General features: G+C 41.7%; 1 protein-coding gene across 3 annotated transcripts in view; it reads left to right on the top strand.

Annotated features, from left to right (window-relative positions):
• The window catches only part of LOC149450733 (uncharacterized), a 65,876-nt gene that overhangs the window by 15,654 nt on the left and 36,947 nt on the right, over window positions 1–13,275 (top strand). For all 3 annotated transcript variants that reach the window (XM_089691583.1, XM_089691584.1, XM_089691585.1), the window contains exons 3-6: window positions 1,739–1,884; window positions 3,094–3,247; window positions 6,242–6,411; window positions 12,561–12,714. In XM_089691583.1, coding sequence (XP_089547709.1) covers window positions 1,739–1,884; window positions 3,094–3,247; window positions 6,242–6,411; window positions 12,561–12,714 — 624 coding nt within the window. The remainder of the gene's footprint in view (window positions 1–1,738; window positions 1,885–3,093; window positions 3,248–6,241; window positions 6,412–12,560; window positions 12,715–13,275) is intronic.

The following is a 13,275-nucleotide window of genomic DNA, read 5'->3' on the forward strand; positions in this document are numbered from 1 at the left end:
CGCACCCCCTCCACACAGAAACAGAGCTGAGGCTGTCAATCACAGACTGTACCAGTTTTCTTTTGGTGTCAAGAAAACTCATCAGAAGTGACTCATGCTTATAGAAGAGGAATGAGGCAGCAGACAGAAATGACACTTAGTAGTCTGGATTGAGACAAGCACACACTATAGCTCTGTTGGATATGCTTTGTTCATATTTTATGTCTGAGGTTAATAAGCACTTTAATGATAAGTAATTATTATTATACAGGATTTATATAGCGCCAACAGTTTGCGCAGCGCTTTACAATATAAGGGAGACAGTACACTTACAATACATTTCAGTACAGACGGAATAGGAGGGCCCTGCTCGTGGAGCTTACAATCTAAAGGAATAAGGCCCCGTGTAGATCTATGTGTGTGCATAAACTTTTTTTTGTAGCGTAGGCAGGTGTGTTTTCATGTATCAATGTGCGTTTCCTTTGTGCATTGACATGCAGTTTGACATGCCTTTAATATGTTTTTGAATTTAGAATTTGCAGTGGATTGGGTTAACTGCCATTGACAAAGGCTTACTAATACTTGTTTTCAGTGTATCAAAACACATATTTAATGAGCTGACAGTGGGTTTAAGTGCACTGGGCCTCACAATGTACTAAAACATGAAAAAAAACAGACACGTCATATTTTCTGCAGTGCTGAGATGGGAACAAACATTATGTTTATTATAAGAAACCAAGGTTGTTACACATGTGTTTAAGCGCGTTGGAGCATGTGCTTTTAAAATGCTACTTTGTAAATGGCTTCCAAGTGTTTCTGAGAGTTGCACACTCTCATCACCACTTTCTAGAGCACAAAGTACACAACAAAACATACAATTAGTTCCTTTATTATATAAATACTGTCAGATGTCTGAATGATTAACCTCCCTAACGGTATTCCCGAGTGTAGCTCGGGGTAAAATGTCAGTACCAAAAGCGATAACCCCGAGCTACACTCGGGCTTACCATGCAGCGCTGTATAGGGAGTCCCTGCAGCACTTACCTTGTCCTTCGCTCCCGCGATGTGTCCACTGCAGCATCCTCGGCCATCTCCTCCGGCTGATGCCGGCATCCGGCTGCAGTGTTCCGGTCCCTGTGACGTCGGGACGTACGGGCGCCGCCGGCGGCGGGAAATTTGAAAATTTTAAAAAAAGTAATTTTTTTCAAAACGATTTTACATGGTAAAACATTGCTGTTTCAACCCATTTCACATATATTTTGTCCCTAGTGCTTTGTCCTGTCCCATCTGCATTTTGATTGATCTTTCTGCCTGGAAACTTAGAAAAGTCCATGGCGTCCAAAAAGTGTCCCTTTAGGTCAAAAGCGGGTTTAGATCAGCTAGAGAACAGCGATAGTAAATCAGAACCACTTGCAGAATTGAGTGATAATGATTCGTGGAGAAATTTATCATCAAACACTGAAAACGATTCTGCGACTTTGCTCAGTGATGTGCGAACTTGGCGCTATATTTCAAATTTCAGTGTTTTTGGTTTGATTATATTATTGAATTAAATGTATGATTTAGAATCTTGTTCAGACAGATTTCAGTGAGTTATTCCTAAAAATTACAGCCTACAATAAAAAAACTACATATTTCCATGCAAAATAATTGTACCGCTTTCAGCACCAAAAATATGAAATAATCATACCGCCAGGGAGGTTAACAGAACCAGAGCACAGACAATTCTCATACCCATTGAACTTTGCTTTCTACACAGGGCACAATGGCCAGAAGGTTTCCCTGGCAGATCTGCGGTGGTTTTTTGCAAAGTCAAAGGTCCCTATTAGCCTGGCGGTTACTGAATACTCTTCTATTCTGAATGATTTAAAGGAGGCACGTTTTCTGTCTGAAGAGGAGTCACTGGTAAGTGCATTCATTCATTATACTTTACAGCTGGAAAAAATGTCAGCCATAACCAGGGGCGGACTGACCATTTGGGAACTCAGGCACTGCCCGAGGGCCCGGGGTCAGTAGGGGGACCCATGAGATGCCCCTGGTACCTTTCATAGGCTTTTTTGGGTGTGGTTTGAGTGTGGTTGAGGACACAGGGGTCCCATGATCCCTTATTGCCTGGGGGCCCCATGAGTTGTCAGTCCACCCTCGGCCATAACCAATACAAGAGGGCCCTGGAGTACAGCTAGAACAATACCTATAGGATGTAACAAATGCTGAGATAAGATATCAGTCACACAGCATGAGCATTATTTTTAATGAGCAAGGGCTTATGTACATATCATATTATGACACATCTGTACGGAAACCCAAAAACAAAAATTTTATATATTGTAGGTTACTAGTCTTTAAATGTGATGGCTGCATTAGTTTACTTTTTTACCCATAATTTTCACCTGGTGATCCTGTGTATATCACACTTTCTGTTTCCTTGTGGATAAACGTATTTATAAACTATATCTATAGAAGAAGCCATGGCTGGCACACAGGCTGGACTACAAACGTGTCTACCTTAACCTCCATTACAAGGTTAACTGGATTGATGGGATTAGTAGTTTAAACAGTCTCTTTCATACTTGTGGTGGACTGTGTTGCCCTCTGATCCATGTTTGGAGTGCTTTTCAGAGGGCATTTGACAGGTGGTGAGCGGCGCTATATCTCCTCTTCACAACCTGATTAACCCTGTAATGCTGCACTACTGCATTGCATGCGGTTGCAGTGTGGCCTCATTGAACTCAGTGGCCAAGTTTGGCAGGTGGTATCACCTGTCAAACTCTGTACCCCGCATTAAAAATGCTGCGGCTGTGAAGAATATCAAATCCGATCATATCTGCCTGTGATTTGAAATGCCTGAGTGTGAATGGAGCCTAACGAACTACGGTGTAGCGCTAGCAGAGATTGTGTATGCAACTGTGGGTATAGCATTAGAACTTTTTTTTTTTTTAATGGTTGAACTGGAAGGACTTTTGTCTTTTTTCAGCCAGACTAACTATGTAACTATCTACTATGGCTGCCCCCTTATAACTATATGATTACAAATTATACATAGAAATGTTACCACACATTGATTTGGTTATATATGTCAAGATGATGTTTTTTACAAAGTGATCTCTCACCTAGGAGCTGCAGGCCGATCCGAAGTCTGTCCATCGAAGTATATATGATTGTCTATGCTACATAGAAGAAAAACACTTCCTGATACAACATTTCTTTTGGCACTTATTCCAGAAACCTCAGTTGAAGAAATATCCTGACCTAAAACCCATTTATAAAGGTAGGTTAGAAAAGAACTCCACTACTTTAAAGTGGTTGTAAACCCTTACATATGCTTAGTGAAGTGACTGGCCTCAGGTCATACACAGAGATGAAACAAATCCTCCCAGCACAAGTTGTACCTGTTTATCTGCAATTTTCTCTACATCTGTTCAAAGCACTGAATTCATAAAGCTTGTCTGATGGTTCAGAAAAAAGGGGGGAGGATAGCTGAAACTACACTCTGTAGAGCTCAGTGAGAACTGATTGGACAGAGGAGACACCCCCCCCTCTTCACACAGCACATAGGGACAGAGCTGAGGCTATCAATCACAGGCGGTGTGATGGAGATCCCTCCGCTTTAACCGTTTTACCTCTTGGTGTCAGGAAAACTTTTCAGAGAAATGACACTCAGTGCTCTGGACTGAGAAAAGTACACACTATAGAGGGATCTGCTTTATTCATATTTCATGTCTGAGGTTTAAAACCACTTTAAGCACATTGAATTAAAATATTTTCAGGTGGTATATTTTAGATCAAATAAAATAATGATTTAAAGCTGAATTCCACGTATGATCATTATTGCATACTCACATTGGTGCAGCTTAGCATAATGTAAGTTGGCATATCTCATACTTGAGGGGCCGCTGAGGACTCTTACACTCACTGTAGTAGTCAACTCTACTACAGTGAAATTGTCAGTCTCCTGAGTCCTGTGTGAGCATCTTCTGCTATGCACACTGACCACAGGGGATCGCTTACTTGGCACTGCCGCCATTCAGAGAATGTCTTGTATTTTTTTCAAGGACAATGGAGATCATGACTGCATGCCCTTTATCTCCACCCTGTCCAATCTGAGAACAACTTGCAATTGTTAAAAAAAACCACAAGGCATTCTGTGAATGGGAGCAGTGCCAAGTAAGCGACACCCTGGAGTCAGTGTACAAAGGGGAAGCCGCTACACACAATGCTAAGATTTTAATGGGCCTTAGTATAAAATAAATGTGAGGCATACCACCATCCTCCTGCACTGTATTAAAAGACAGTAACAGCCCACCAACTGCATATGTTGACTCCCAATTTGTTACTACACTGTGCCCTCCAACTTAATGGGAAGATCCCTGCTGCAGGTTTAATTCATTTTTATTGGAAGGGTAAAGCCATTCTTTCTTGCATTTCAGTTAGCTGTAATGTTGTTGACAAATATTAGTATACCCATTGGAACAGACAAGTGCAACCCATACCTGAGCAGTGTGTGTGTGTACTCACATGTGTAGTCATAGAGTGGCTCTTTAACTGACACCCCTCAGGGTGACAGTGTCAGTCCTGGTACCTGAGAGCACAGAATTATATGCCAGTTTACCATACTGAATGATACACTGCCATAACAATTGCTTTTCTTTCTTTCTTTTTTTTTTTGTTTTAATTGATTTTGCTCTTTTCAATCAGTCATAGGTACACCTTAAAGTGATACTAAACACACACTGTTTAATTTACTTTATTATTATTATTATACAGGATTTATATAGCGCCAACAGTTTGCTCAGCTCTTTACAATATAACAGTAGACAATACAGCAACAATACAGTTCAATACAAGAGGGATAGGAGGGTCCTGCTCCTTGGAGCTTTGTTCTCTTTAGTATGTGGATAAAGGCGCTGTATTTTTTTTAATTAAAAAAACCCCATCTAATTCCCAGCTCTTTCCCAGCCAGTAGTCACATGGGCTGTTCAGATCTGGTAGGGAAGAAATGCTCAACATAGAAATTCACTGAAAACTGAGCATGTGCAGTAGCTGACAACACTGCTCTGCAAAATCCCCAACTGCATTGGGGACATGAACAGGACAGGGAGATAGGGAAGAGCAGGATTAACCAGGTTTGCTTGCAGAATACAGAAAATAAATCTCATAGTGACTGAGTGAGTATCAACAGCAGGTAATGAAGCATTTATTGATAGCTTTTTTTATGATGTGGGTTTAGTGACAGTTTATTGCTGCAGTATAATCAGATTTTATCTTAACTTCCTTCCTCTGCCCTTATCAACATGGTAATGAACACTTTTAAATACAACCTTTTCATTACATATCTTATTTTAGACCCACTGACATCATCACTAGGTCTCTGCTCTTCTATATGCAGCGCAGACATGCTGATTGGAAGGGCCAGCAGGGTGATGTACATAACGTCCTGAAAATATCACAGTACCCTGCCTCAGTACTACTCTCAAGAGTCCATAGCCCTGATGCAATCAGTTGGCTGGATCTTGGTAGGAGTTTTGCAAATATTAAAATTCTTTCATGGGTGGAGGTCAGTCTGGAGGAGTGGGTGTTCCTAGGAAGACCGCATTTGCAGTAAGAGTCACATGTGATGCTGACCCTTAATGATTGAAAAAATTTAAATCCAATGAATGAAAGTGGCAGGCCAGAGACAGGGGCAGTAATGCTGGGGAGGAGAGAACTAGATGATGCTGGATGTCTTTAGCCAAGTAATGAGGTGGGCTCTATTTGAAATGCTGCAGCTTCTAATGCACACTGTGACTCACAAGGAGCAGTGAAATCAACATTTTAGTACACAGCTTTTACAACTGTGCAAGATTGAAAGTAAGGCTGGAGTTCTGCTTTAAGTCTCCTATAGTTTTTAAAGGAAATCAAAATTCAACAACAGGCCAGACAGCAAAGATACACGAATGTCAAACCATATTGCACATGAACCTTTTACATATACATTGCAAGAATTATTCAGTACCTTTTTTTATTTATTTAATTTATTTATTTCAGGTACTTATATAGCGCTGTCCATTTAGGCAGCACTTTACATATATATTGTACATTCACATCAGTCTCTGACCCTCAAGGGGCGTACAATCTAAGGCCCCTAACTCACATTCATACATATACATACTAGGGACAATTACCCTACCAGCATGTCTTTGGATTTTTTTTACCAAACTTTGCATGTACAGTATATGTTTTCTGGTTTTTAACCCTTGCTAACAGTTTGATGTTGTTCTTGCAGAATACAAAGAAGGAAAATACCGGAAAAGTGCCCAGGTCACTGCCGACATAGATAAAGACCGGATCATTTTTTCTCAGGATAAAGTAAAGATTTGTTTGGCAATAACAGATCTATTCCCATTTGTACATGGATTGCAAGATCTGACTATTCTCTCTGAAATAGAATCACTGGTGAGTATTCAGATTTATTTTTGTTTGTTTCCTAAGCAATGTTTTGCTTACTGACACTGTCAGAAGAAGGATCTTCAAGCAGTATTAAACAAAAAATCAAGAAACAATTCTTAGATGCGAAGACTGCATTAGTTTTCTTTTTTATGTTTCTTTACTTTCTCTTTGTGATCTGGCCAGTAAGTCTGTTATTTTTAACTTACTTTAACAGAGCAAGCTGAGCAGACAAAGTAGCAGTTAGAGCAGACATGAGCAAATTTCAGCCCCAGGGCCACATCTGGCACTTTGGCTATCTAGCCAAAGTGGAAGGGCTATCTAGCCCTTCCACTGTCAGCATGCCTCTCTGAGCCTGTCAGCTTTCTTTCTGAGCACCGAGCACAGCTCTCCGTGTGGAGAGCTGCAAGTACTGGAAGGAGAGGGCTGGAGGTACAGTGGGAGGTTTGGTTCTGGCAAGAGAGAATTGCCCTGACACTCTCCCCCCACTCTGCTACCTGATCAAGTTCTCATTGTAGTAGAGAAGCAGCAAAACCACACCTAAGCCACTCATTTTACCACCCCCAACTGCCTGTCTGAAAAAGACCACTTTTATGAGCAGTTGTACCTATTATTACTTGCAGCAGATTTTTGTTTTCTATATGTTTAAGTACTTGTAGACCTTCGCAGGTCCAAAATCCAAAACAGTCCAAATTTCCCCTTTGGAAAAGTAATTGCCCACCCCTGTGTTAGAGGGTTGAAAGAAACCTTTTAACACTGACAGGGGTGTTTACAATGGTCAGCTTGTATTAATTTTTGTTAAACCTTTATCCCAAAAGGAAAAAAAAAACTATTGTTGTAATAAATGCTCAGAAGTTTTAACTGGAGTTCAGCTTTAATCTGTTAGTCAAGTCCATCTAAATCTGCTAGTTCATCTAACGCTACCTTCTCCACAGATTAACAATGCTGCCGTCCAAAGGTGTCTCCGTTGCTCCTCCATCCAGAGTGGAGACACCCTAAGTGTATTACTGGCAGGATCGTGAGGTGAATATAAAAAAAAAAGCTTAATGAAAAAGAAAACTAATGCAGGCACCAGATTTAAAGATTGGTAAGTTGTAATATATCAAAGATTTCTTTTTGGGTTTAATACTGCTTTCAGGATCCTCTAGAATACATTTTCTAGAGTAAGGTGGAGCACATGCTAGCATGACCTGTGTGCCCTGATAGTGTTTCCCTGAGTGGAGGGTCAGGTTGTATGAAACATTGACAGAAAGAAGTATTGCAGTGCATTTTTTTTATACCCTTGTGGTCAGCAATCAACTTTTGAGTTCCCTTGTGGAACCCCCCCCCCCCCCAAAAAAAGTTAAAAGTCAGCATCTACAATTACTGTAGTTGCTGACTTTTCTATTTCTATTTCTATTAATTTTTAAACAATATAAAGCAGAGGCAATAAAACACGCCCACACAGGGGCTATCAATTGCACAGATAAAAAAAAATGCAAAATAAAAAAAAAGGAAAAACAGTGCTCTAACGCCAACAGGGCAAAAGGTACGCCCACACAGGGGCTATCAATGGCACATAAGTTGCAAAACATTAATGTAACTGCCTATAACAACTAAATGCAGCTGTCCAGTCACATCAAATACAGAGAGAAAGAGAAAAAGGAAGAAAGAGGTAAGAAAAAAAAAAGGGGGGGGGGACAAAGAGCAGGGGTCCAAGAGCGCCAATACCGAACACCATTACATCCCCAGACTAGCCGGGGGGAGTGAGGGAAAGGCATATTGCAACCACGGCTCCCATATTTTCAAAAATTTACGTTGTGAGTCGTTGCAGATACTCGACATCTGTTCGTTGAGCATCATAGTGGTTATACGATCCCGCATCCCCTGAAGAGGGACAAACGGACTCTTCCAGCCCTGAGTAATTGTTCTAGTGGCCGATAAAAACAGATAGCAAGCCAACTTCTGCTGGTGAGCCAAGAGGCCCGATATGGGACAATGAAGCAAAGCATTCCGAGCATCCCGGCATATGGAGAGATGGAACAAGGTGAAAAGGAGGCCAAACACACGAGACCAAAAACGAAACAGTCTCGGGCATGACCACCAGATATGCAATACATCTCCACGATGGCCACAACCCCGAAAACATTGATCACTACAGGCAGGGTTAGCCCGGGCCAACAGAGCCGGAACCCAGTACCAACGAAACAATACCTTATAGGCTGCCTCCAGTGTGGCCGTATGTAGTTGCTGACTTTTATGAAAGGACACTTACCTGTCCAGGGATCCAGTGCTGTCCTCCCCTGGGCTGGTTTCTTCGCTGGTCTTCAGGTCCCCAGCGCCAGCATGTTTACTAAGAGAAGTTGTCTGTGACTCCTTGTTGCGACTTCCCACTGCATACACACAAGCCACGTTGAGCTTTGTGAACAGTCCCACTGTCTGCTCCCAGAAGACTGCAGGCAAAGAGAGAGCCAAACTTCCGCTCGGATCGCTTAGGCAATCCGGGTGGAAGTGGGAGCAGGTGCCTGTCAATACTAGGTAATTGTTCTCCCAAAAAATTAAACTGTCCAAAAGTAGTAAGGGGGGTGGGGGAGTTGGACAAACAAAACTTCCTATTTTGGATGAAGTTACACTTTAAGCTGGCTATAGATGGATCAAATGTCCAATTAGATTTATTTATTTATTTCAGGTACTTATATAGTGCCGTCAGTTTACACAACGCTTTACATATATATTGTACATTCACAGCAGTCCCCGCCCCTGAGGAGCATACAATCTAAGGTCCCTAACTCACATTCATACATACACATACTAGGGCCAATTTAGACAGGAGCCAATTCACCTCCCAGCATGTCTTTGGTATGTGGGAGGAAACTGGAGTACCCAGAGGAAACCCATTCAGGTCCAGAGAGAACATGCAAACTCCAGGCAGGTGGTGCTGTGGATGGGATTTGAACCGACAACCCTAGTACTGCCAGGCGGATGTGCTAACCACTTAGCCACTGTGCTGCCCATGTAGCTATTCCTTGGGGGGGGGAGGTGGACAAATTAAACTTCCCATTTTGTGGGAAGTTACACTTTAAGCTGGCCATAGTTGGATATAATGTCCGATTAAATTCTGTAGCTATTCCTGTTTGTTTTTAATGGACTTTTATCCAGGGTTTTTTTTAGTGGGAACGCGGGGGAATAGCACAGAATGTATGTAATAACAAGGGGTGCTGGGGTGTGCTGTAGGGTTTGTTGATGCTGGCTGCTGGGGGGAATTATTGTTTCTGGGGATCAATTGTTGCTGGGTGGGGATCAATTATTGCTGGGGGGTCTTATGTTGCGGGGGGGTTATGTTACTGGAGAAGAGGATCACTTGTTGCGGGGGGGATCTACCATTGAGGGAGGGGTCTATTGTTGCTGGTAGCTAGAGGGTCTATTGCTGGTTGCTGCTGGGATATCTGTTATGGATGGTGGGGGTCTATTGTTGCCTGGGTGGATATATACTGTATTGTTGCAAGGGGTCTATGGATGCTGCAGGGATCTATTGTTGCTGAGTGGATCTTTTGTTGTTGGGAAGATCTTTTGTTGCTGAGTGGATCTATTGTTGTTGGGAAGATCTATTGTTGCCGTGGATCTATTGCTGCTGGTGGATCTATTGTTTCTGATGGGGGGGTCTATTGTTCCTGGCTGCAGGGGATCTATTTTACTGTTTTTCTTGTTGTTTTTATTAACAAATTCCATACAAATGACAGAAAACCAAAAAACAATACTTGGTTCTGTATTCTCTAAAAAGAAGAGTACTGAGAGGTGAGTAAGGAATGAAACCAAGGGATGGTGCTCAGAGGGGGGTAGAGGCAAGGGGTGATCAGGAAGGGCGGTTTACTGCACCTACTCTTTGAGGAAAAAAGCCCTGCTTTTATCAAAGCAGCTAGTAGAGAATAGTGAAGATATTAAGGCATTGGTCATGTGGTCTGTTGAAGGCAAAGATCCATGTTCCAGCAAATCCACCAATTGTATGATTCTTCCTGAAAGCCGGTTCCCTAAGAAGCTTGGTCAGTGACCATGAGATCAGTGCCATGTCATCAGCAATGCAATTGCTGTTGGAAGAAGCACCAGTTTAGGATTTCTGGGGTATACAGTATATGGTCAATGGATACAAAAGGCCAATCAAATCCCTTCCAATCAGTGTTTACTGAGTCATTTATATATAAACATATAATCTCTCAGATAAATAAAGCAGGGTATACAGGTTCAGGTTTTTTTTTAATTCAATAAAAAAAATGACAGACTATCACATCAACACAAACAGGGTTGATGCAGGGGTCTCTTCCACTGTCCTATTGTATTCTAGCAGAGGAGACTTCAATCCCCTCCCCCCATCCCTGATCAGAATACACAGATCAGCACTGCAGCTATTGACTGCAAGTGCTGATCGAATGCTGGTTTGCCAGCAAAACCTTTTGACAAAAGCCGATTAGACCAGCTTCTGTTGAACAGACAGTAGTACACATTGAAATTCTGTCAGTTCAACAGGATGTTTGGTCCATGTATACCCTAAAGTGGCTGTAAACCCTTACATATACTCAGTGAAGTGACTGGGCTCAGGTGATACACAGAGATGAAACAAATCCTCCTATATAAGTTGTACATGTTTATCTGCAGTAATCTCTTATCTACATTCATACAAATTGCTGAATTTTAAAGCTTGTCTGAGTGTTCACAAAACGGGGTGGAGAGCTGAAACTACAAACTGCAGATCTCAGTGAGGAGAGCTCTGAGAACTGATTGGAGGGAAGAGACACCCCCCTCTTCACACAGCTGGCAGGAACAGAGCTGAGGCTGTCAGTCTGCTGGAGGTCCCTCCCCTGTCACCATTTTTCTCTTGGTGTCAGGAAAACCTGCCAGAAGTGATTCATGCTGACAGCAGAAGAATGTAGCAGCAGATAGAAATGACACTTTGTGCTCTAGATTGAGACAGGTACACACTAAGGAGGGATATGCTTTGTTCATATTTCATGTCTGAGGTTTATAACCACTTTAAGGTACACATTCCACCACATCAGGCTTTAGTCTAGAAAATGAGCAATTGGAAATCCTGCATTTCCCAGTGATTACTGAACAAGACCTGACAACTACTGTAACTCATATGACATTATTTACAGACCCTAATAAATCTTTTCTTCCAAGAGCGATGCTCTGCTATTTACTATATGTAATGAAGTTCCAATAAATCAATAACATGAACATACTTTTTATTTTCATTTTAAATCTCATTTTGAATTCTTTATTCTGTACCTATTTTTCTCTGAAACATCTTCAATAAAAAGTAGAAAAATAAAACACAGATAACACTGCAATAATAACTCAGAATATGTGCTCACATGGTATGCTTTAAAGCCCAACTCTGGGCATATAAAAATGATCCCTTAATTTTTGTCTAGGGGATCCTTTGCTCCTCCCTGCAGCTAGACCAGTCCCTGCTGCATCTGCACCCCCACACTCTACTGGTCTAAGGTCCTAACATCAAGACCAGACAGGGTCCATAGCACTACTCTGGATGTGAGGATGCCGAGGGACAATCCACTTCTTGGTCATGGGGGAGCGCTGCCTGCTGGGAGGGCAGATGATTAGGTAAGTAAAATCGTTTCTCCTCTCCTCTATACAAAACAAGCAATTAACCCTTGCAATGTGGGTGCAGCCGCACAGCAAGGCATAATTTCTAATTTGACTGGAGTTGGGCTTTAAACTTTCCCTTTGAGCATTGGTTATATATAAGCAAGGGATGATTGCTACCAAATTTGCTTGAAATCATAATAATGGTCAAATATTTTTATTTATACTATTTTATTTTATACTATTTGGCTAATTGGGATTACTGCCAGCCCACTCCTTAAAAATGAAAATGCACCCTTGACCAATATGAGTGTCCTTATTAGTGGAACAATCAATTGAAAAACAGTTGTATGGTGATCAGATCATGGCTGAACATCCATACGCTATTTAACATCTCCAGCCAAGAAACCAGGGCAGTGTAAATGTTAGATGATGGATAACGTGTGGCATCCAATTAGGTTTCTTAGCTTACTGTAGAGTAAAAGGTGAAAATGGATTGGTGTCAAATCACTACTTGCCCTGTCTATATAATGATAATTCACGTTCACCTTGTAAATCTAATTTGTTTTGTTTTACAGAAACTGCAAGCTGACCGGAGGCCAGTGTCCAGAGTCATATATGAGTGTCTATCTCTCATTGAGAAGAAGGATATGAAGTTAAGCATTGTCTTTGAATATATATTCCAGGAATATTACCTGAAGTTATACCCAGATCTCCAGGAAATATTAAAAGGTTTGTTTTACCAGTTTTTCTAAACTAGCAAAAGTGTGCCCATTGCAAAATGGACAAAGTTGGGCATTTGACAATTTGGTTGTTGGGGAATGAGAGGGACTATACACACACACAATACACACATCTCCCCCTCCCTGCAAGCAGTATAGAGCCCTGGTGCCCAGCCTGCGGCCCGAAGGTACATGATGTGTGGACCTTGGACCTTATCAGTCTGTAGTGGGAACATTGATTAGGGTAATAGCATTGATCTCTACCAGCCTCATGTAACATGTGCACAGTTTTATATTGTCTTCTGCATCACATTCCCAGCCAAAAAATATTGCATGTCTGCAGTCTCTAACCCTCATTTCCTCTATTAGGTCTGCAGTCCTCTCAAGCATTACATATATTGAACAGTATGTGTGACCCTTTGGTGATGTTAGGGGCAGAATTTGAGGCCCCCTTTTTAGTTGAAAACCACTAGTTTATAGGGTGTTAGGAACTTCCTCACATGACATTCCATCTCCTCTTCCTTGCACTTCTGATGGAGGTAGCAGCAGCATTGGCCTGGTGGGTTGGGTG

The sequence above is a fragment of the Staurois parvus genome, unplaced genomic scaffold (assembly GCF_062004578.1).
Source record: "Staurois parvus isolate SC_StPar_1 unplaced genomic scaffold, SC_StPar_1.0 ptg000564l, whole genome shotgun sequence".
Lineage (NCBI taxonomy): Eukaryota > Metazoa > Chordata > Amphibia > Anura > Ranidae > Staurois > Staurois parvus.